Source organism: Anoplopoma fimbria, chromosome 17 (genome assembly GCF_027596085.1).
Source record: "Anoplopoma fimbria isolate UVic2021 breed Golden Eagle Sablefish chromosome 17, Afim_UVic_2022, whole genome shotgun sequence".
NCBI classification, from domain to species: domain Eukaryota; kingdom Metazoa; phylum Chordata; class Actinopteri; order Perciformes; family Anoplopomatidae; genus Anoplopoma; species Anoplopoma fimbria.
Window position 1 is genome coordinate 20,888,814 of NC_072465.1, and position 23,931 is coordinate 20,912,744.

The 23,931-nt window shown below is 44.6% G+C and overlaps 1 protein-coding gene across 2 annotated transcripts; it reads left to right on the forward strand.

Moving 5' to 3' along the window:
* Positions 1–276: 276 nt before the first annotated feature.
* Positions 277–22,574, forward strand: cbfa2t2 (CBFA2/RUNX1 partner transcriptional co-repressor 2). 2 transcript variants are annotated; one of them, XM_054616667.1, is made up of 11 exons: positions 277–823; positions 12,304–12,462; positions 12,705–12,946; positions 13,061–13,150; positions 15,291–15,475; positions 15,574–15,827; positions 17,592–17,677; positions 17,980–18,172; positions 19,649–19,717; positions 19,896–20,086; positions 20,694–22,574. In XM_054616667.1, exons 2-11 carry the CDS (start codon positions 12,330–12,332, stop codon positions 21,048–21,050), a joined length of 1,800 nt encoding a protein of 599 aa, XP_054472642.1. In that variant the 5' UTR covers positions 277–823; positions 12,304–12,329; the 3' UTR covers positions 21,051–22,574. The 2 variants fall into 2 exon arrangements, with proteins under 2 accessions (XP_054472642.1, XP_054472641.1); XM_054616666.1 differs by lacking the exon at positions 277–823 and adding an exon at positions 9,679–9,805.
* The last annotated feature ends 1,357 nt before the right edge of the window (positions 22,575–23,931 follow it).

Below are 23,931 nucleotides of genomic sequence, written 5' to 3' on the forward strand. Positions count from 1 at the left end.
CACACAAACACATGCAGGCGCACACACACTTTTTGTCTCTCTTGGCACGGCCTCTTGTTTAGCCTTTAGGTGCCAAAGCAATTAGTTATGTTAATTGCAGGGGCCATTGCCGGTGAATGCAGGTTGAATAGAGCCTGTCAGCAGAGGATGATTGGCCAGAATCCACAGGGGGGAGGGAGGGAGGGAGGAGGGGGAGGGGAGGTTGTGACGTAGCCGGTGCAGCCGTCCCATGAAAGCAGAGCAGAGGAGAGGACTAGTGTGTGGGAAAACGGGGGAGGAGCTAGAGCAGGGGGAGAGAGAGAGAGAGGGAGGGAGGCTTAGAGCTTGAGAGAGAGAGCGCAGGAGCGGACGCAAATCCACCGAGAGAGAGAGAGAGAGAGAGAGAGAGAGAGAGCGAGAGAGAGATTTGAAGAAAACAAACACAGCAGCGGAGGCAGATTGAGGGGGAAAAAAGGAGAGAGTGAGATAGAGAGAGCTTCACGTGAGGGGAAGAGCAACAACAAAGACACAGACAGAAAGTAAGAGAGAGAGAGAGAGAGAGAGAGAGAGAGAGAGAGAGAGTAGTGGCTGGTCCACTCGGTTATCTGTCTCCATCTGGGTGCCATCTGTGTCTCTGGCTCTGGCCTTCTCCACACTGGAGCTCACATATGTGGGAATGCAAACACATGCCTGACATATGAAGGCGTGGAGTCACAGAAAGGGACAAAAAGGATAAGAAAGACAAACACACACCCCCCCTCCACGCCACGGCACGGCACGGCACGGCACAGCACGGCAGCTGACTCTCTCCAAGGACTGAGGAGTGGACTCTACTAGAGTGGAGGTAGGACAGAGGAGCAGGGATCTCAACGTGTGTGTGTGTCTGGGTGTCATTTTTTCATTTCTTTTCTATTTGTGAGTGTGTGTGTGTGTGAGTGTGTGTGTGTGTGTGTGTGTGTGTGTGTGTGTGTGTGTTCCAGCCTAATTCCCAGAGCTGTTCTGTCCTGCTGTACAGATGGTGCCTCATCCTTTGCTCTTATCTCTTCATCCTTATCCACTGAGGCAGGAGGGATGGATTCGTTTGCCTGCTTCCTTTACCGCTGGACGTAAACGTTCTGTTGCCAAATGGACAAAATAGTGTTTTCTCAGTAGACTCTTGTTATTTTGTTGCTGAAGCTGTTGTATGGTAATTTTCCTGTGAGATGGTGATTGTTTTTTTTATTTTTGTATTTCTCTGCATAGAGGTAGTCTAAATGTTCCCATTACATTTTCTGTTTCTCTAGCATATCCACTAAATCAACCCATAAATACTCAGTGTTTGGCATCATGTGGTAACTTCCTTAGCTGGATGCATGGCCATGTTATTTCTGATGTTTTAGTATCTTTTTTTCCCCCCCCAAAACTTCTCATCTTTTAGTGAACACCAAAGCAGTTACATTCCCAAGTCTATCAGCCAGAACTTGGAGCCATCTGTTGTTCCTTTATTTTTCATCTCGCTCCTAATCCCCCCCCACCATTTGCTTCCAAGTGTGGCGAGCAGAAGAAACGTCAAATCCACCTGGAATGATTACGATATCTCGGAACAGGCGTTCTCTTCTTTCTTTTTTTGTTCTCTCCCAAAAGTAATACTTATATGTTAACATCAAAAACGACTTCATCCACCGGATAAATAAACACAGCAGCTTGACTGGCTTCGTGTGGGGAAAAATGGGGCTCATCTCGCTCAGCTGGCATTCACTCAGATAGTAATCACATTTTCTTTCCCACACGGCAAGCAGATCAGAGGGAAAAAGTAGGTAAAGAAGACTTGTGCATCTGTTGTACAGTATCCCAGACATATGGGAAGAGGATGGGGAAGTGCTGCCTCTGTGTTTCACGCTGTGCCTACTCGTTACGCAACACAGACATCAGTGGGAATGTGGATCACAACGGAGGGCAAATGTCACATTGTTGCACTATGGATGTTGTGAAAAAGAGTTACAACGTTAAAACACCTGTTTCTTATAAAGGTAACTCTGTTGTTTTTTTTTACCCATGTACAGAAAGCTACCTTTCAGGAGTAAATGTTTTCTTTGTGCGTGGAGGGAGGAGGTGTGTGTGAGGGAGCAGCAGGCAGAGGAAAGGCAGAGAGACCTGGCTAGTGTTCTGCCAGTCCAGACCCGACCATCAGGGAGATAGGAGCGACTAACTGTCTGCTGCTCTGTCTCAAACCAGAGACCCCTGTCTGGTCTGCTGGACACTGTCACGCTCCTGACAGCAGGCACTGCTCTGGGTCTTTTGCGATTGCGCAACAATCAAGGATGTGACATTCATATTACTCCGAAAATGTTATTTTGGCTTCTGCTCATTCCTATCAGGCGGTGGTTTAGTTTTTGTCAAGGACTCTTGTGGCTTTGAAGTTTTTTTTTTTTGATGGCACACTTGATGTGTGTAAGATTGAGTCTGAGGAAGTGAGTGAGTGTGTATGTGTGTGTGTGTGCATGTGTGTGCCAGGTGTCCTGTAGACATTTTGTCTGCCCAAGTACAAGGTTGCTCCCCCCCCCCCCTCGTTCTTTCTGACCTCCCTCTCAGCTGTGGGTTAATCTACTCAAAGTTTAGTAATAAATGGGAATAACAGACCACCATGACCCTCTGCTCGCCCATGCTATTATCTGAAGAATTCATGCACAAAATACCCCCCCCCCCCACCCTTGCTTCTTTTTTTTTTTTTTTTTTTCAACACGCATGCACACAGAACAGAGCAGCTGCGTCAAGATGCAGGAAGTGCTCTATTAGTTCCAGTGGTGAGGACTGTGATATCTGGCCCCAGGGGTTCAATGAGAGGTTGTGTGTTTTTTGAATGTGCAATCGCTTATGTGTGTGTGTGTGTGTGTGTGTGTGTGTGTGTGTGTGTGTGTGTGTGTGTGACATGAATGGGTTGGGTCATTTACTGAACAGAAACAGCTCAGAAACTACGAGTTGCGCAATGAGTGATTGTTTCATCACTAGGAGCGTCTCCTGACTGTGTGTGTGTGTGTGTGTGTGTGTGTGTGTGTGTGTGTGTGTGTGTGTGTGTGTGTGTGTGTGTGTGTGTGTGTGTGTGTGTGTGTGTGTGCAGACGCGTATCTGTGTCAATGAGCATCTAACCAACTGCGCCCCCCCCCATTGTAACCCCATTGACATTGCATGGGAGCACCTCTCCTTGTGCTAAGTGCATGAGTCAAGGTCTCTTCTCGAGGTCTAGTGACTCTCTACTGGCCTGGGAGAGCCGCTCAGTGACCCGGGACAAGAACTCTATTTACTGGGCTTGTGTGGTCTGAGAGGGGAAGAGGATCATGGCATTATTAAAAGGCTCTAAAATGACCTCAGCTGAATTGTTCAAACTAATGAATTCAAGGTCTTAAGTTCTGCGTAAATGCAAGAATAATACAGCAGCAAAGTTTAACTTGATCTCTTAAAGCTGCATGAACCCATTTTTTTTTTCTTCTTCAAAATAACTATCTCACAAAAACACAGCTGCTAACACGTTAGCTAACGGTTGCATACTCACTCATCTAGCAGACACAAATCAACACGAGAGCCCCTCTGGATACCCAACGTTAGCCTTTTTGCTAATATTCAAATTATTGGTGGCGAGCCAGTACAACTTTCTTCAATTATTGGTTGCAAATACTTGGTTTGCCTTTACTGTTGTATATCTAGTTGATGAAAGATGTGAGATGTAACTTGCAGTCTGCACATGGTACCCAATTGTTTTGTTTCTCAGTTTGTTCAGCAAGCTAGCTTCTCTTTTACACTTTTTTTTTTACAGTTATTTGAATGTTAATATCACAAATATTATGTAAGGATGCCTTTAACTTGAATTTTCCAATATTTGACCACGGAGGCGCGGATAAATAGAAGGGACATTGGCGTTTTGTGAGCATCTGTGAAAAAAACAAGGAAACAGGATGCATTTAGACTTTTCTGGAACGACTGTTATTTTCCAATTGGAAAATCTAAAAGGCAAGAGGGGACGTGCATGAGCAAAACAAAAGTGAATTTGCTTGTGTTGTTAAGTGTGTGGGTGGACAAGAAATGGGTGTTGCAGCTTCTCTGCATGTCTTTCATAGTCATTATTTTCTTTCCTCCTTTCCCTCTTTCTCCTTCTGAGAAAGCGTGCATTAAAATGGGTTTGTTTTGACCAAAAGAAACGTATAATTTGCATGGCTGAGACTAAAAACTCACACACACACTCACATATTTACATTTTGTTTTAGACAGTTTTATGTTGGACCAACATTCTAATCCTACTTTACTATCAAGAAAAAGTGTGTCTTTTATCAATTTATGACCTACTTAAAATAACACTGTGTTCCTAAACACGTGTGCTCAAACCCATACAATATGAACAGCACTCGTCAAAACAGTCCTCGGCCCCACACATCCACAAAGACACACACACACACACACACACACACACACACACACACACACACACACACACACACACACACACACACACACACACACACACACACACACACACACACACACACATCTCTGTCTCAACCTCCTCAATGTTTTGTGCACAGCTGGCCTCTTTGTTTGACTTATCTGTCCCTATCAGTGGTTGCTGAGCTCTGGGTCTTTCATGCAGCTGGGCTAAGCTTACACACAGCTCAGTTTAGTGGACTCCATGGACCGTACTGTATCTACTGCTCAGCTTTGATTCACTGCACCCCCAAAACCTGAATCCATTACTACGGCGACACGTAGTAATAGTTGGACGAGTCTCCAAACTTGATTCTGTGCTTACAGGTTTTGGTCTGACCGCTCAGGGCACATTTTTTTGGTCCTCCACCTCCTTTTTTTGGTAGCTTAACTTCATGCTCGGTGTGACTCCCAACATGTCTGACTGACGATACGTTTTTTGGAAAGCCTGATCATAAAATATCAACATTACACACACTATGTTTATCTTTTTTTGGGGTCTTAAAGCTGAAGCGTTAGTCTTCCAAACAACTTGTTTATATCCATGAACAGTCATGTTTCCTGTCAAGAAACCTTGACCCTCTGCCCACATGCTCATTGGAAGTCTTTTGCACCAACGCACTCAGTCTGGGTCAAGCAGGGCTGTGTAAATGTCTTCAACGTGGCCCGTGTTGATAGCAACATCTGGTTGGACCGGAGCCCAGGCCATTTGGCCATGGAAGCCTCTGACACCTGGTCTGAAACAGGCCAGTCTTAATGCATGCTTTGTTTTGTCATGTTTAGGACTCGTATTTAGTTTTATGGACTACCGTAATTTACTGGTTCGGAGTGCGTGTCTGCGTTTATGTATGATACCGAAGTACGGAGCCGAGGGAAAACAGCATTTTGCCTGGCTGCAGGTTAAGTTGTTTGCCTGGGTTTATAATGTGTAGGAGCTATCCAGACACACATGATATGCTACATATTCACTGCATGTCAGGGGAGCTCCATAAGTCTGTGCTGCTGTCATATAGTTTTTTTTCACCCTGAGAATAAACAAGCCGTGGGAAAAAATACAAAAGGGCAACAAAACTTCGCTTTAATGCTGTCATGTTCCCAAAAAAGCTGATTGTTTTTCTCTTTGCAGTCTTGGGTTTTAAAGACTCATGATGATTGATGGGCGGGCTAACCAATTAGTTACGGAGAGGTGAGAAGGGTTGTAACCAGATAGGCGCATAATCTACTGCCCCTCGGTGAAGGGGGTGTGCGAGAGTCTGCTTAAGTGTGTGTGTGTCACAGCTTTTGTGGTTCGAGGTCATGATTGACAGATTTGAATTGTCTCTGCTTTGCCGCAGTTGTCATTTGTGTGGGCGTGTGTGTACACGTGCCTCAGGCTGGCCATTACACACAGGTGTGTGTGTCACTTCAGGCTTCTCTCTCCTAAGCCGATGACAAACCCAACACCTGGTACACAAGGCCAACACACACACACACACACACACACACACACACACGCACACGGTGACACACATCCACTTCCAGCTTTATCCCTCGTGGCTCAGCTGTGTGTGACGCAGGCGTGCATCTGTGTTTAAAGTTTGTGCCACTCTGAATAACACGCATCCGTCTGACCCGGTGACGGCGGAGCCTGTAACAGAGGCCGACCACAACTGGACAAGTGTGAGTCTTTGCTAAATACTTACAAGTTTCCCTTTTTTCTTTGAATTTACTCTCTAAATATGGACCTTCTTGCCTGCTTATAATTTTATGCTGGGACATAAACAGGATTTAGAAGAAATACGAGTTAAGAGCTTTGATGTGCTGCTGTTGGTTGCCATTTGTTGACTCTAATCCTTTAATTTCAACAATTTGGGTCTATGTTATGGTTACAATTCTTCATCAAAGAGCAATATATTTGATTAAACATGTCGAGATGTCTTATTTTTGACTTTTGGAGAACAAAGTCACAACCTTAAAATCACATCCAGTATATTGTCCCTGCGGTCTGACCTCATGTACACGTGGACACTGTCCCTTCTGGCTGTCCAGCGCCTGCCAAACCTCTTCGTCCTCCTCCGCGTCCAGCATCACATCGTTGCGCCTCTTTTACTGCTCGTTCTTAGTTTTTTTTATTTATTTTTTATGGAAGACGTCTGCCTGCCTTGCCGTCCCCTTTTTTTTTCGCTTTCTCTCTCAGCCACTAAGTACATTTCCATCCCCGGGTCCCTTTTTTTTTTTTTTTCACCATGTGGCATGCTGGATTATAGAACTGTTATTGTACTTATCTCCGTGAGTGACAAAGTCATTGCTTTTCTCACTGTCACGGGGAAATGTGACGGGTTCACTTCAGGAGCATATGTGTGCATGAAAGTCACAATATCCCTTCCTTCATCTATACATTTCTCTCGCTCCATCTTCTCCTTGTCTATGTATACATCTTTCTCTTGCTCCCCCCCCCCTTTAACTGTCAACCTTGCCACCTCCCCATCTCTCCCCTCCCTAGCAGAGCGAGGAGCAGAGTGTTGACATTGGGTTTTGTCCAAATATGTAGTCTACGGCGCTGGAAGGTGGTAATGAGAGCCAAGAAAAACAGCCCGGCTCTGAGTCTGACAACCAGGCCTGTCTTTCTGATGAAACCAAATGAAAACAGTATTTTCTCTCCTTGTTATTCCCTCCCCTCCCCTCCCTCTCCCTCTCCCTCTGCGTGCATCCCCTCCTTCTCCATCTCTGGCGCCTCAGACTAATTTCTTATAAAAGTCGGAGCTTGTTTAACATTAATGCATGCTCAGTAAATGTGTGACGGTGATAAAGGCACAATTGGTCTTCTATTGGATTAAAAAATATATATATTTTTGGAAAATAATGCAAGTTTTTATATAACACTTATAAACATGGATTTGTAACATAAAGCTTGTAATTGTATTGTAAAAAGTATCTGGTGTAAAAAGTATCTGCTTGCGTGGAAGTGAGTCAACTGTGTTGTGGCAACAGTTGAGGAGGCGTCAGTCCCAAGAGAGCAATAGTATAAATTAAGTTGATTGAAATAAGTAATGGGGACACGCGTGTCCTGATTTTACAGACATTTGACACGATGCCCACACCGAAAAAGCCTCTAAAATACTAATAAATAGTCCTTGAACCCGTCGTTACGTTATAAGGTTATAACAACGAGCTGACACTCGAGAGACACCATGCGCTGTTGAATAATCTGTTTTATAAGTGGATGTGTTGTGTGAGTGTTGCTGCATGCAACCTAGTCTTGGAAGTGCGTGTGTGTGTGTGTGTGGGTGGGTGGGTGGAGGTCAGGAGGGAGTGCAGGATAGAGGAACAGATGTGTGCTGTATTGTGGTGGTGTGCGTGGACGGACGGGGACCAGGTGCAGCCTTTGTCTCCCTGGCATTTAAGTCCACTCGCTTGCATTCAGCCGCCTCGTGCCTCCCTCCACCCCTCCCTCCCCTCCATGTCCTCCTCCACTCCTTGGAGGGAAGGCAAAAATGTGTCTGTGTGTGTGTGTGTGTGTGTGTGTGTGTGTGCGTGTGTGTGGAGGAGGGGCTGCCTTGGCTTAGCGGAGGAGGCTCCAGCCGTCCCTTCTGCACCCCCCTCCTCCTCCCTCACAGGTGACTGTTGGAGGTCCCAGCTGGCCAGCTCTTGGCCGATTAGATCCATATGGTACAGGAGGAGGAGGAAGAGGAGGAGGAGGAGGAGGAGAGAGAAGTGCCCATCAGTTGCATGGGTGCTAAGGGAGCTGCTAGCGTGTCCCTTTTTTGCCCTTAGCTTCAAAACAATCCTAATTTTTTTCTTTTAAATCTTTTACACTTCATTTCTTTTTTCCAGTCCATGTCTCACCATTATTTTCAGTTTACTCTAGAGTTTGTCTTAATGTTGTCCATCTATTGCTGTTGGTCTGCTCTACGCTGTTTTACTTGAGATAGTGTTTTCTTTGCTGATAATGTGAGGCCTCTGTTTAAACTGAGAGATTTTATTTTTTGGTTTCAAATGGTTTTAGTTTTGAGTGAATGGATAATTCTTTCATACGTCCAATGAATACACACATTTTTTGATGCTTGCTATTTAATAGAGTTAAAAAAAAAAGGTGAATCATTTTTATTTCTATGCACTCATGGTCCAGTATATTTAGCCTAGCTTGACACAAAGAGTAGAATCAGATGAAGAAAGCTAACCAACCCCCAAAAAGAGGGGGGGGAGCCTGCAACAAAGCAAAATCATTCACATGTGTTGACTTGGTAGCTGTCAAGCTACTCACCAACACACCCATGTTTGTTTTCTTCAGAGTTGGGAAAGTGGGGACATTACTTCTAAATTGCTGCGTTTGTACTGATGTTGGTCAGAAAGCTACAGTGCGTAAGCTAACTCACTAAACCCACAAGTTTAGTTTTCTTTAATACTATTAAAAAAAATTACAATTACATGCAAGTTACATGTTTTTTTTTGAGAGATTTGGAGAGTTGCTGTATGCTTTTTTTTTATTTTTATTTTTCACAAAGCTAAGTTAGTAACTTAGTTTGGTTTCTTTCCTGTTCCAGTGTTTGTGCTAAGCTACGGCTAAACATGCCCTGTCTTGGAGTCTAATTCCTGGTAGGAAAACATTCAGTGTTATTCCTTTTACAAGCTGTTTTAAGTTTTGACTTATCAGTGTGTCCGTGGGTGTTAACAGGGCCCACATAGTTGTAGCATTGCACATGCTCTGAATTGTCTTTTTGCCCCCTGATAAATTAGTCAGGCCTGTGTTACATCTTCTCTCACCTCCTCTACACTGACAGGAGCGGGATAGCAGCACGCACAATCCCACATCACCACACAAACCTCGCACACTCTCGCCTCGTGACTCACAGCCGCCAAGAGAGTTTCAACAGAGTTAAACCATGAGCTTAATAAACCCTCACGCTAAACACATTTATTTATACATCACATCAGCTTATTTGCATGGATTGAAAGTAGGTTATCCATCCTCATGTCACAGAAGGAGGTAAATGATTGTTGTGGCACTTTGTCTTGTTTCAGATTTCATTATTTAATGGATTGCCTTCAGTCACAGTTGCAGCACAGTGGGAACATCCCTCCTCTGTTTCCCTCACCCTCTCTCCCTCTCTCTGATCCCTCTCTGCCTCGTCATGAGCCTCATTCTAAATCATCACCTGCAGAGGCAGAGGCAATTAAAGCCGATTAAATGTTTTAATGCAAACGAGCGTCACCTGAAGCTGAACAAACAAGGAACACCTGGCTAGCAACGGCAGCCATCCCCACAGATGCACATTACTTTTCCATCCGTGCAATAACAACTGTTGTGGAAAGCAACTAAGAAAGCTTAAGATTATACCTCAAATGTATTTTCTTATGTTTGAGAAGACAACAGGAAGAATGGCAGCATTGAAGGGTGAGCAGAACTTAGAACTTAGACTTATTTTTTACGTTGTGTCTTTTTAAAGAGATTAGATGAAAACTATCAGTTTTCGGCTTTATATTCAGTATGCATTGGTCTTTCCAGCTTTTTCTTCAAAGTGTTGTCTATGCATCATGGTATTCCCATGGTAATCCTGTTTATGTAGTGGCAAGCCTTTGTTCCATTAGGCCAAAGATGACAGGTGGCATTTAGAGCAGACAAACACCCCACATCCTCCTCTAGAGCCAACAGTCACCTGAGTTAACATTAGACCACTTTGTACACTTTGTACACTGTGTGTGTGTGTGTGTGTGTGTGTGTTTTTAAGTGTGTGTTTTTAAGTGTGTGTTTTGTGGCTGCTGTAACAGCTGCCTCCCCTGACAGTCCTGCGACTACATTGGATGGACTCAGGTGTTTTTGAGCCAGATGAAGTCATCCAGCTATGTTTGCTGTCTAATTGACAAGCAGAGGTAATTCTCTGTGGGCTGTCAGCACTACATGCACACACACACACACACACACACACCTGATGTCTCCTATATTGGCCATTACCTCTGGCACGGCAGAGTCGACAGACCGTGCCACGTCTCAAGATCATGGCTGTAACCTAATTTGTCAAGTCTGAGCCGACATGGTGTGCTTCATCAAGACATACGTATGGTGTGTTTGTATCTGTTGAACATGTTTATGTTCTACGGCATCATGTGGACCTGTCAGTCAAACACAACAGGCCTACAATAAGCTTTACAAGGATGACAGTCAATTTGGACACAACTGTTTGCTGCCAGTAGAGAGCTGTTGATGATGTGTCAACTTGTGATTACATCCCAATGCAACACTACTGTATAGCACACACTGAAAGCCCAAATCCAAGCTATTGGGTATATATATTTATGAAGTTGTTTACGTTGTAACCGTCTTGACACTTAGGCCATATGCCCCGTTGGTTGTGTTATTGAGATGTCACTCTAATTTCCTGGCCATACGGACGGAGTGTGCGGAGATTGGGAACTGGTGTGTGCGTGTGCGTGTGTGTGTGCGTGTGCGCTGCAGGCTGCTTCCTGCGGTGCACTGGCAGGCCGCGTGTGTGTTGGGTACGACAGTCCAAATGTCTGCGTGGATCCCTCCTTCCTGCCCCCATGTTGGTGAACAGGTGGAGCGATGGCAGGCAGGCCACAGGGCTGAGAGAGAGAGAGAGAGAGAGAGAGAGAGAGAGAGAGAGAGAGAGGGTTGAAGTGGACTGCAAAACAGAAGGAAGTGCAGTCAAAGCTGTGTAATGAGTTGCAGACATGACAGATGAGTTGCACAGGGCAGATTGAGAACGTGTGCAGATAGATTGGACTTTAGGAAAGGCAAGTAGTGCTGAGAGATTCCTTTTATGTTTGCATGCTTGTGTAATTTAACTTTTTTCCGAATTCTTAACGCATTGATGAAATATCGGTTTGGCACTCAAATAAGCTACAATGTGTTTTATTCATTCGACGGGGTGTTATTCCTCCTCTCGGGTTCTCATGAGTTACCTACTGACGGCTTAGACCTTCCATCGTAAGCCTTTATAAACTGGGTCCCTGTGGCTCAAGGCCATGCAGAGTTCATAGCTGTGAAAAAGATATAATGGGTGCCATTGAAGCCAAAGCCCTAAAACCATGAAACCACATTTAAAAAGCTGCTCTCCGCTGACCCGTGACCCGTGAGACCGTGCTTGTCTATTAATCGTCCATTCTTGAAGCAGTTAGAAAAGTCTGATCCACTCTAAATGGAGACGGGACCCGGGCCTTCACGGATCTCCAGGAGACAAAGACGCCTTCTGATCCCACGTCTCCCCACCCCCCCCTTTCACTTTCTCCATACTCCTTATCTGGTGGTCTCATTCAGCGGCAATAGCATATTGAGAAGTTGCGTTTAACATTCAAAAGCTCTGCCGATCTTGTTAGTAAAGCGTGAAATAACCCCGTCCCTTTCTCTCTCTGTCTCCCCCCCACCACCACCACCACCACCACCTCCCATTTTCTGGGGAGCTCAATGAGGGGGCATTCTTCTCCCACACAATAGGCTTCTTCAGCATTTCTTCTGTTATTGATCTGAATGGTTGGGAGTGAGGGGCTAAACTTTAGACATCTGGCTCTTTGATGGGGGGGGGGGGGGGCAGGGCGGTTGATGCCTTGGCAGTAAGTGTTGTATGATGTGAAGTGGGTTGGGGGGGGGGGTGGGGGCATTTTTGTTTTCATTTGTGGCTATAGACCTGAAGCTTTTCAATTGATTTCAACTATTGAGCTCATGGCGAAAGCAGAAGCGCTCTTTTCGTTGGCTTGTTTATTTGTCATGCGGACGCTTTAGTGAGTTAAATTCCTTCTTTCCTTTTCATGGTTTTCAAAAAAAAAAAATGATTATCTTTTTTTTTGCATATGTATGTGTCGTTTCTTTAATAAAGTGAAGTGTTGTGGTTTCTGACTGACAGCTGACCTCTCTCTCCTCGTTCTCCGTCTCTGCAGACAGTAGAGAGAAGAAGAGCCCTGCCATGCCCGGTTCTCCTGTGGATGCTAAGACTCATTCTAGATCAGCCCCGAGCAGCAGCGCCAGCTCCACCATGCCACCCCTGCCTTCTGTCAACCACAGCGGCCCTCGCCCGGCCTCCTTTTCCACCACAGCATGTAAGGGTCATTCTAGAATTATTTTCTTTTTCTTGTGCAGTTTCTCCCTAATTCTTTTTTCCAGCCAGCCTGTTTACGTTACTCCCCCTGAAGTTTCCTTCTCAAACTTCCTATTTGTATTCATTTAGTAGATTTATAGCTTGTGTTTTTCAAAAATGGTATCTTATCAGCTGCTTCAAATCGTGTGTTTAACTCTTATTATCTGAATCCCCCCCCCTCTTCTTTTCACCTTTACTCCCTAGTAACCAATGGGAATCATCATTCCCCGCCAACCCTGAATGCAGTGCCATCTCCACCGCAGCGTTACAGCAACGGACCATCCTCTTCCTCTTCCTCATCGCTGGCCAACCAGCAGCTGCCGGCCACGTGCGGGGCCCGCCAGCTGAGCAAGCTGAAACGTTTCCTGACCACGCTGCAGCAGTTTGGCAACGACATCTCTCCTGAGATTGGAGACAGCGTCCGAAGCCTCGTTCTGGCCCTCGTGGTAAGTTCTAGTTTAAAAGAGAACGTCTTGTAGAAAAAAATATATCTGGCATTTCATCTTCTAATCATGACCTAGATTGACTGGCTTCTTGAACGTCCCTTTTCTTTCTCCTAGAATTCAACAGTTACCATTGAGGAGTTCCATTCGCGGCTTCAGGAGGCCACAAACTTCCCCCTACGGCCCTTTGTTATTCCTTTTCTCAAGGTAAACACATCCCCTACCTCTGCTCCATCATCCAAATATTTGCTTTCCATTTTTCTGTTGGACTACTTCCTTTTTTCTTTGCAACAGTGTTTTTCTTCCCCCTCTCAGCATTAGTTTAAAACCTTACTATATATGGTTAGCCTGTGTCAGAATCACCCAGCCCCGCTGAGAGCATTATTAATCGCAGAATAACAAGTTATAAAGAGAAAGTTCTCAACATAACCCTCATCCAGAATGATCTGAATAATCTATAGCCAATCACACTGCAGCCTGTGAGTCATGGTGGTTAATACTTTCATTACAATTGATTACTGTGTATCCAGGATACAATGCATTAGTCCATAAATAGGCCTCTTTCTATGTTTTCTAATTGAATAAACGGCTTCTCGGCGGTTCAAAGTAATCTGTATCAAGAATTGCGTGTTGACTTGACAAGCAACAGATGAGCGTGTGTGTTAAACAGCCTCTCGAGCCCCTTTGTAACCAGCGGAGTCTGCAAGAGTATACTTTTTAAGAGCTCCCCTCGGTTAAGCAGCCCATAAATCTTCAGTCAGTTGTACCGCTGTGACTTGAAGTGGTTCGAAATCTGCTCTTTTTCCACACTTACCTCTTACTCACCTTTGGAGCCCCTCCATCTGTCTGCCTGAGAGCGCCGAGACAAGAAACCTCTGTTCCCCCTCCTTCTACTAATTTATTACGAGGGGGGTGGGGTCCCCACGACTTAATTCCAACTCCTTGAGACTAGCTCGTCTTAAGAAAGAGAGAAAGAGTTGGGCAGAAACAGACAGATGGTACAAAGTCAGGGGGTGAGGAAGTGGAAAAGAGAGAGAGAGAGAGAGAGAGGTGGGTGAGGAGGAGAGAAGGGAAAAGTGGGAACTCGGAAGTGTGAAACATGCCTATAAAGTGTTCCCTTCCCTTTTTATGGGCTTCCATGTGCCATATGGAGCCGCTGTCCCGTTAAAAGAGCATTCAGCTGCCAAGGCGCCGCCAATCTAGCATCCGCCCCGCTGAACCCCGGAGAGCCTTCCTTCTGTACTGACACACAGCACATGTGTCCGCTAGCTCGGGGCCCCCAGGGAAAGAAGGGAGGCATGGGAGACGGGCAAAAGAAAAAGAAAGAGAGCACAGGGGTGTTACAGAGAGTGGACCGTAAAGCAGAGGTATCGTCTTTGGGTAGAAGGTACACCGATAAGGAGAGAATGCTAGGAAGTGTAAGCTAGTGGAGACAGAGCAGAAAAGGTCAGATTGGAGGAGAGAGGTTTACTAGAATCTTCTCTTTAATGGCCGAAAGAGCCACAGGATAGGAGGAGGAGGAGGGTCAGAGCCACAAAATGAGAACGGCATGGTTCTTCAGTTGGTTGCTCAAGACGGACGAGGGGGAATGAGGGAGTGAGGAAGCAGTGTAATTGCAAACACACCGGAGTCTGTTCCCAATTAGGGAAATGCCGGGAACAAAAGCGAGATTGAAAGATAAAGACAGAGACAGTCGCAGATAAATATTCAAAAAAAAACAGGAGAGAAGGTAAGGAATGAGGCAGACCGCGGAGTCTGTGTATCATTTGTTACGAAATGTTTGTAAGTTCATAAGCCTCTGTAACATCGTGCATATGTATGCTGTGACCAAAGCATCGTGCTTAGCAACCAACTTGAGCAGCAGCAGCAGCTTAGAAAACATTTTCATTTCAGCGAGGGGAAGCCACAGCCACCATGGAGGCAGCCGCAGAACAACACCCAGGCACAAATTGAGCCTTACAGCCAGACCTCAAGGAGTCAGTCCCCCCTGTTTAAATACCCCTTACTCCCAGTATGACATCTACCCCTGGAGACACATGCACAACAAGTCTCTGTGCTGGTGGTCCCGATAGGACGCTTCCTGCTCTGCCCGCTTTAGATCTCCCCTAAACTACTTTAAGATCATGCTTTTTTTTTTTTCTCTGTTGGTCTCTATATCTGCCACTGATTATGTGATGTATGACTTGACATGTGACGTGGGTGGCAGACGGCTGATGTTTAACCTGGTACAACAATGCTCAATCATGTAAAAAAAAAAAAAAAGAAGGAAGATTTCCTAATTTTCCCAGTTTTTAGAGCTTTCTTCACATGAGAATAAAAGCTCACCAATCTCTTTCTTTCTTTCCAGGCAAACCTGCCCCTTCTGCAGAGAGAGCTACTCCACTGTGCACGGGCAGCCAAGCAGACCCCGGCCCAGTACTTGTCCCAGCACGAGCATCTCCTGCTGAGCACCACCATGGCCTCGTCTCCGGACTCCTCGGAGCTGCTGATGGAGCCTCCCGAGGCCGTCACCAAGAGACACAGCCCCAACAGGTTAGCTAAAAGTATCAATCGTGGAAGTTTACATTCACAAACCTTCATCCTGTTCCTAATTTATTTTAATTGCCCACTTCCCCTCTCTCCCCCTTCAGAGCCAAAGAGAACGGTTTCCACGAACGTCCACCCCCAGCCATGGAGCCCGCCGCCAAACGGATTTGCACCATCAGCCCCGCTCCCCGACACAGCCCCGCCCACCCGCTGCCCCTCAGCGCCCAGCTTCACCCGACCCCTCCGCCCTTGCAGCACTACGCCCTGGACGACATCGCAGCACCGCACATCCTGCACCGCGAGCACAGCCAACGCATGTTGGAGATCCGCGAGCTCAAAGACAGGCCCAGACTCCCTGGTACGTGATGCTTATTGAGTTATTTTATTTTTGGACAGGTTTCCGAGAGTCATTTCGCATCTCAAGGTTTAAAGTTAACGACTACTGACATTTTATTTATTCCTAAAGAGATCTCAATCTCAGTCATGGCTGCTCGTCCTGGAAAAGTTCAGTTCGTTAAACAAACGGCCTCAGACATTATTCCCTCTGATTCTAGTATATTATCATAGGCTACCATACATCCTTGTGGACATCAAACCAGGAGTCATATCATGTAAACTCGGAATTCCTGCTAAATACTTAAATGCAAAAAAACATTTACTTCAATCTTGTCCTTCGCAGCGGAGTGAGTGCAAGTAGCTGATTAATTTAGAAATGAACACATGAAAACAAACACACACGTATAAAATCTGCCTCAGATAACGGGTGGTCTGTGTGTTTGTGTAGCCGTCCCCGAATATATATCCCTGGAGTCCACATGTGTGTATAAACAGAGCCATACTGTCCAGGCAGGGAGGGTTGGATCTACTCTGGTGTATATCTACCCTCCATTTGGGGCTTGTCAGCACGCAGTGGAAACGGCAGTAGCTCACAGACTCACACACACACAGACACACACACACACACACACACACACAAACACACACGCACAGAAACATACCTGCTTATGTTCATGGTAGAGGTGCTGTGTTTACGAGGCCTTAGTCCCTTGTCTGACAGCCTCCCGCCCGCCTGCCGCCACTTAACTCATAGACACACAAACGCGCACACACACACATAAACACATCAGTCCACACACTCGTGGCTTTGAACTGATGAACACTGATGAGAACCAGGAGTAGAGAAGAGGTCGAGGGGAAGGCTAGTGTGTGTGTGTGTGTGTGTGTGTGTGTGTGTGTGTGTGTGTGTGTGTGTGTGTGTGTGTGTGTGTGTGTGTGTGTGTGTGTGTGTGTGTGTGTGTGTGTGTGTGTGTGTGTGTGTGTGTGTGTGAGGGAATCGTTGTCCTTTTTCAGCAGGCCTAGTGTGCATGTGGCCTCTTGTTGGTTTGTTTCTCAATTTTAATTGTGGTTAGCTATGTCTTTGTAGTCAGTTTGTGTCTCTTTATATGGATGTGTATCAAGAAGTTTTTGGGCTCTGCATGGGCACAAGCTTGTGTGTGCAAACTATTATTGCTGTTAATGTACAATTTAAATGTGGTTTAATTTGTAGTGTTGTGTAACAACTGAATTGGAATCAGATAGTTCACTTAATGATTGTGTGTGTGTGTGTTCATGGTTGTAATGGTCCACAGTGAGTGTCAGACCGGCTGGTTGTGTTTATAGGTGGAGCCACTCCACTCAGCCTGAGTGTCTCCCTACTGGAATGCTGCGAGCTCCAGTGTGTGTGTGTGTGTGTGTGTGTGTGTGTGTGTGTGTGTGTGGTTGACAGCTGACTTCCAGATGTGTGCAGGCTCTGGGTGCTGGAAGTCTGTTTCTCATCACAGGCTTCTCCTTTTTCTCTTTCACCCCTCCTTTCTTGCTCCCATGCAACATCTCGGATCTTCTGCTATGTGTGGAAAATATTTAATCACAATGTATGATCAATACAAGATATCTTGTGGTGAAATATTTAAACTACTGTAGCTCAAATTTCAAAAGTTTTTTTTTTTTCTTCTTAAAAAACAGCGCAGATTGTCCAGAGACACACAAACACACCTCTCACTTACTTACTGACACTTGTGGCTTCCCTTACATTTAAAAAGAACGTTAATCACATTGTGGTCTGTCTTGTGTGTGTTTTAATCAGGCACTAACGGGGGCTACCGAGAGGAGCCGGTGGACCACAGACTGACAGACAGAGAGTGGGCTGATGAATGGAGGCATCTGGACCATGTAAGTCTGCAGACAGGCACCACTGCTGCTAATGGCCTGAGATATAGAAAGAATGTAAAATGTCATTTGTCTTATAGGGTCCTATGCTAAGGAGTTTGTTTCATTCTCACAGCATGAAAGCAACACATCTATAGCACATCTGGATGTTAGACATTTGGGGTGATTGTTCTAATTAGTAGCAAAACACAAAATTCCCCATTTCAAACATACTGACCGTAATATATTGAGTTTAAGTAGCAGTGATAAGATAACGTTTCCTATAAACAGCTAAAACAAACATTCAATCCTTCTTCATCCTCTAGGTGCTGAACTGCATAGTGGACATGGTGGAGAAGACACGGAGGTCAGTGAGTGTGCTCAGACGATGCCAGGAGTCGGATCGCGAGGAGCTCAACTACTGGAGACGGCGTTCGAGCGAGCAGGAGGACCCACGCAAAGGAGGCTCGGGCTCGGCTCCCTTCTCGAAGACACACAGCCCCCACTCTGCAGAGTCGGGTGGGTACCGCTATTTTCTGTCAAATTACCACGGTATGCCACAGAACCCACTAATCCCGTGGTCATTTCTGTGATTGGCGCCTATTGTCTTCCACAAGAAAAGGTTGCGTCACGAACAAGCGGATGAAGCCAAACCCCATGGAACTGGTTTGGAAAGTTTGTTGTTACACTTAAAGGGCCGGTTCACCCAAATTACAAACAAAAACATTGCCAGATGGAATTACCAACCATGCTTTATTTGCCAAATTTCTGCCACAGATCAGCAGAGTTTTTTTTTTTTTTTTTTTTTTTTCTATGAGTGTGCCATGATATGAGTTTTGAATTGTCATTTGGGTGAACTGATCCTTTTATTTTAGGTATGAATAAGCAACATAGACGAGCATCACTCTTAGAATATATGTCTTGGCAGGAAAGTGTAACTATATAGGGAGGTTAGACATACATTAGGTGTCAAGTTACTTACAAAACCTCAATTTAAATGCCAGTTATATTCCTAATAAGCTGAGCTGTACTTACTTCACATGATAGTCAATTCAGTTTTTCTTATTCAGCCCAATATCAGATCCTGAAAGGCCTGAACAGCAACCAGGCCAGCCTCTCTTCCATTTTTTGCCCTCTAGTGGTCAATACTAGAGTTGCAGCCCTGTCACAGTGTTATTGAGTCCCTCCACAGTTAGTCCCCCCAGTCTGGTGTGTACTGGCACAGTTCTTTACGAGTGCCAGCCTTGCCTCCCCCCCTGCTGGTCCATAGTCACAGACAGGTGCCAGGACTGGCCTCGGCCATATCGGCCACAGAAGGGCCGTGCTGCCGTCCTGCAGGCTCAGAGACCCAGAGCTGGCTGACTCGCCTGAGCGCCATCTGGGCCCCCAGCCGGGAAGCCTGCCTGCCTGCCTGCCTGCCTGCCTGCCTGCCTGCCTGCCTGCCTGGGCTCGAGCTGAGGAGGACTGTAGTGGGGGTGGACATGGCAGCAGGGAGGGTTGAACGTAGGCTTGGTTGAAGCGAGTGGATGTAAATGAAGGAAAAGAGTGAAAGCAATGGTGAGACGGAGGATGTGAAATACGGGGAAAGAGGAGATGAGCCAGGTGGCAGCGTTGGAGAGGCAGAGACACAGAAATGAATCGAGATGCAGGGAGTGAGAGAGATTTTAAGGGAACAGACAGAATGTTGACACAGCTTGTTGGTCTGCAATTCCCTCCAAGCCAAACACATTCCTTTCCAAAGCTGTCAGATCTCAGATCAGTCCAAGACTCTGCTAAACAACAATTACGTTGGTTGTGTGGCCTAGAAAGATATGCGGACAAAATAAAAAGGCCAGATGACAAAGATAGTATCACTCCGGCCTCTCTTTGTGAGCACCCCGCTACCTTGATTGCGCTGTCAGTCACAAAGTCAGCCATCATTTCAACAATGAATCATCATAATATCTTTATAAGCCATGGCAGGTGCTAATCCCTTCTGTCTCTTCTTTCCCGCAGACTCCCAGCGCGACTGTGCTCCACGGCCAGGCTCAGCATACGTTACAGATGAGATCTGGAGGAAAGCTGGTGAGAACACAATCAAATTTAATTACTGATGGGTTATTAAAAAGGATTTAGTATATTTAGTTAGATACAAAAAGGTAATCCTGCATTTTATTCAAGCGATAAGACTACAGCGTAAGAATGTTTTGGAGCACGGATTAAATGAATTCCTAATTGATTGATGTCTCCCCCTGATATATAGAAGAGGCGGTGAATGAGGTCAAGCGTCAGGCCATGGACGAGGTTCAGAAGGCAGTAGCAGAGGCTGAGCAGAAGGCTTTTGAGATGATCGCTTCTGAGAGGGCCAAGATGGAAAAGACTCTGGTTGATGCGAAGAAGAAGGCTAAAGAGGACGCCATCATGGTCATCAATGAGCAGGAGGACTCCAGTGAGGTGAGGAGAAATACAGATTGAGGAGATTCCAGAAGTCCTGCGTTGAAAATAAGCACATTAGATTAACTTTTATAACATTGAACCAACAGTAAGATGTACACAGTCATATATATATATATATATATATACAGCTGCTATAGTCAACATTTGTGTTACTTTAATCGGATTAAAAGACTACATCTAAGTGACAGGGCTTAAATCCAGACACAACTATCACCTGACTCTGCTGTTCCACTCAGCTCTACGGAGCTTTACGGCATCTTTCAGCTCACTGTCTGGGTTCACCGTTATCACTATCATCAGTATTGTGATGCAGCTAGTTGTTTCAAGTGAAAAAAGATAGAAAAATCCTATTGCTATTTGTACAGCACCAAAGAGACAAAGGGAAAAAGACATAGCGGGGCATTGAGCAGCTGAAAGGCTAGATATTTCCTGGTGCAGAGAAAAATCGAGGTTAAAGAAGAGTGGGGACTTTGCCAGAATGCAATCAGCAGAAACTTGACATATGTCAATGTTAGGTTTCTGCTTCCTCAAATCTGCATGTGAGACATTCCTGTGAAGACTAACAGTTGTCTCGTCTCTTTTTTTATGTTTTTTTCCCCCTCAGTGTTGCTGGAACTGTGGCCGCAAAGCCAGCGAGACGTGCAGCGGCTGCAACGCCGCACGCTACTGCGGCTCCTTCTGCCAGCACAAAGACTGGGAGAGGCATCACCTCATCTGCAGCCCAGGACTTCAGGCTCAACCCAAACCAGTGTCCGCCATCAGTGCAAGCAGAGCAGCCGCAGCAGCAGCAGCAGCCGCAGCAGCAGCAGCAGCCGGGGTGTCTCCTGTAGGCCTGGTCGGTCTCAAGGCCCCCGACAGCGTCCCTTCGGTTTCCAGTCCCGGTGGAGACAAGGCGTCGGTGGCTTCTCGCTCCTCCACCCCTTCCACCCCCGCCTCCGCCCCTGAAACCAATGGACACTAGGACGTGAAGGACATCGGTGGTGAACGTGTCGCCTATCCTCTTCCATACCGGGGAAGAAGTGAATCAGCAGCAAGAGGGAACTATTTGTGGGTTAAGTTAGGATAACAGATTTTTCTTCACACTCTTTTGGCAGAGAGAAATAACAGATTATAGATGACTGTTTGAGTGATATGTCAACTGGGACTTTGGCTTTGGCAAAGAACAGAAGGGAACGTCTCGAATGCCTCTATTGGATGAACAGATCTCCGTAACAGATGGAAACGTGTTCGTCCTCGTCCAAAACCACCAAAATCTTGGATCTGCAAGGGGCGGGAAAAAAAACCCAAACTGCTTTTATCTCTGGAAGTTATGAAAGAAAGCGTATGAGAAAAGACAGAAGAGATTTTATAAAAAGCAGTAAGGTTTAAAAGGCGCCTCCCCTCACTTTGTTGTGTATAGATTTAAGATAGTGAGGTGGTGGTGGAAAATGGAAACAGTGTAATAGTACCAGCCATAAAGCATCTGTCTTCTTCCTGTAGGAACATCTGACAGGAGACCACATAAGGGTCGTCTCTGCAGCTCCTCCTGTATACATAAATATTTGCTCGCCAACTTCTTGTCAGGTATTCATGTGTGTGAATGCGTGCGTCAAACGGTCGTCCAGTCAGTGAATATTGTACAGCATATAAATCACTTTTTGTCAAAGCAATATTAAAAAGTGAAGTGTTCAGGTATCTCAAGCCGTTTCTGCATCACCAAAGTTTTCAGTCGCAAGAGAGAAAGAGAAAGTCTTTGTCATCTCCTGTAAATGTCTTGTGAACAAGAGAAAATTATACACTAACCCCACATCATATCTACTTTTATAAAGAGCTTAACTAGGAACTCCGGTGATTTTCTTTCATTTCTGATCATCGGGCGTCTTCAAAGTACAGAGAGAAAGGTGATGGTGATTGGTTCAAGTAAGGGCAGGAAGGTGAAGTTAAAAAAAGATTTTTCACTCTGGTTGCAGTTTTATTTTGGCACTTGTTGGCATCACCAGGTGTGTATGGCGGGGTCGGACGCCGCTCTAAATCTTCCACCATTGCAATGTTTGCATCAGGGGATTGTAATTCAGCATTTCCAGTACAGCTTTTCACAAAAGGGATGACTCATTGAAATAGAACTAATCAAAAAGGGAGAGAAATCTCACTGGTGCTCACGTTGCCGTGGTGAAGGTTTAGAGCAGCGACTCGGTCCCACGGAGAATCTCAGGAGGCAGCTAAAATGTATTTGTATGTACAGATCATTATGTTCTTTTTCCCCCCTTTTGTCGCAGTTAGGTTCAAGTCAAAAGTTTAGTGAGAGTCTTTGATTTATCATACTCTGCTGTTACAACTGAGACATTGTTCTTGTTTTTTTTCCGTTTATTGTAAGATGACTTTGTAAAGAATATTATGAGAGAATGCCTTTATTTTGTGAGCCACGATTTTCTTCGTTCTTATAACACGTTCTTTTGTTATGATGCATAACTTCATATGAAAAAAAAGATATCTTGACATGAAGTATGAAATAAAGAAATAGAATTACCTCAAAGTAGCTCTTTGTCTTTTGTCTGATTGCCCTTTAATATAAGGGAATACATGATGAAATAAAGGTCAACTCTACGATCATAAATCACAGTTTTAGGAGGTGTGAAAATAAATATCTGTCCATGAATTTAGAATATCCTCATCTCTGACATAGAATTAAAATGTCTTATTAATGGCAACAGTTAGTAGAACCCATGGTACTCATTATAATAAAAAAATATAATCATCAGCTATATATAGTCAGTGTATCAGAAACTGAAAAGGCTACATATAATTTATATAACCTTGAGAAACTAATATTTATTATACAGAATTTTAAATGTAGAGTCTAGTCTATAAGGTTGTTTAGTCAGCACAGCATTTATTGGGGTTAATATTTCTAAGTTGAGATATTCTACTTACAATCCTTTAATATTAAGAATATTTTGGGCTACATTCAATGCTATAGTTAATATTTCATATATTAGGTTTGTGATTTGTGCAGAGCAGAACAAACTCTGATGATGAAGTCATTTTCAGTACAAACCAACATTATATTGAACCACAAAATGTTTCTTCCAAAAGTAGTTGATATAACAGAGCTTCAGAAAACCTTTTAGAAAAAGTCATATTCATATTTATTATCAATAATTTATTATTTATGTAAAGCTTCATTGAACATGTTTAAAACTATCTTCTTAATATCTTAAAAAGTATAGACAACAATAGCTTCTTCAAAAAATGTATTTTACTGCACAAAGGTTCTTCTCAAAAGCCACACAAGTCTTTAATTTTTGCATCCTCTTTGTCTCCTTAATGTTATGAATTATTCAGTGACTCCTGTTAAAATATACAAGTGGCATCTTTGAACGCAGGTATCAAGTAATGGGGAGGCTCCTCTAGAGATGGAATTATTCTGAAGTGGGTGGAAATTGTGTCATGTATAATGTATAATGTTTTCCACCTCTGAAAGGTAATTAATATTCAAGTCAGTCCACGCTGAAGGTCTGTATCAAAAAAGGACAGCGGTCGCTTCAACAGATACTTTAGTCATCATCGTGTTTTACATCAAAAGAAGCTTTATAATAATTCAAAATGCAGTAGAAAAATGTGATATTGTATGTAACCACAAGGTGTCAGTATAAGATATATTTTAAGAAGTGTCTTTGCTTCTAAAAGTCAGAAGATCCAGTGGGTGACCTGATGGAAATGTCTGCTGAAAAGCAGAATGTGATCACAGTCCACAATTACTCATCTATGAAATAAAAAAATCATACAGAATAATCTAAAAGCATGAATTTTAGTCTGAGGAGGTTTTTGTTTTACAAAGTGAAAATATTAGAATTAAGTATTAT

Excerpts from the sequence above, each read along its gene's own strand:
- cbfa2t2 (XM_054616666.1), top strand. The coding sequence starts at position 9,754 with ATGTATTTTCTTATGTTTGAGAAGACAACAGGAAGAATGGCAGCATTG. Across the intron at positions 17,678-17,979 it reads AATGGAGGCATCTGGACCAT|GTGCTGAACTGCATAGTGGA; the intron begins GTAAGTCTGCAG and ends TTCATCCTCTAG. Across the intron at positions 18,173-19,648 it reads CCCCCACTCTGCAGAGTCGG|ACTCCCAGCGCGACTGTGCT; the intron begins GTGGGTACCGCT and ends TCTTTCCCGCAG.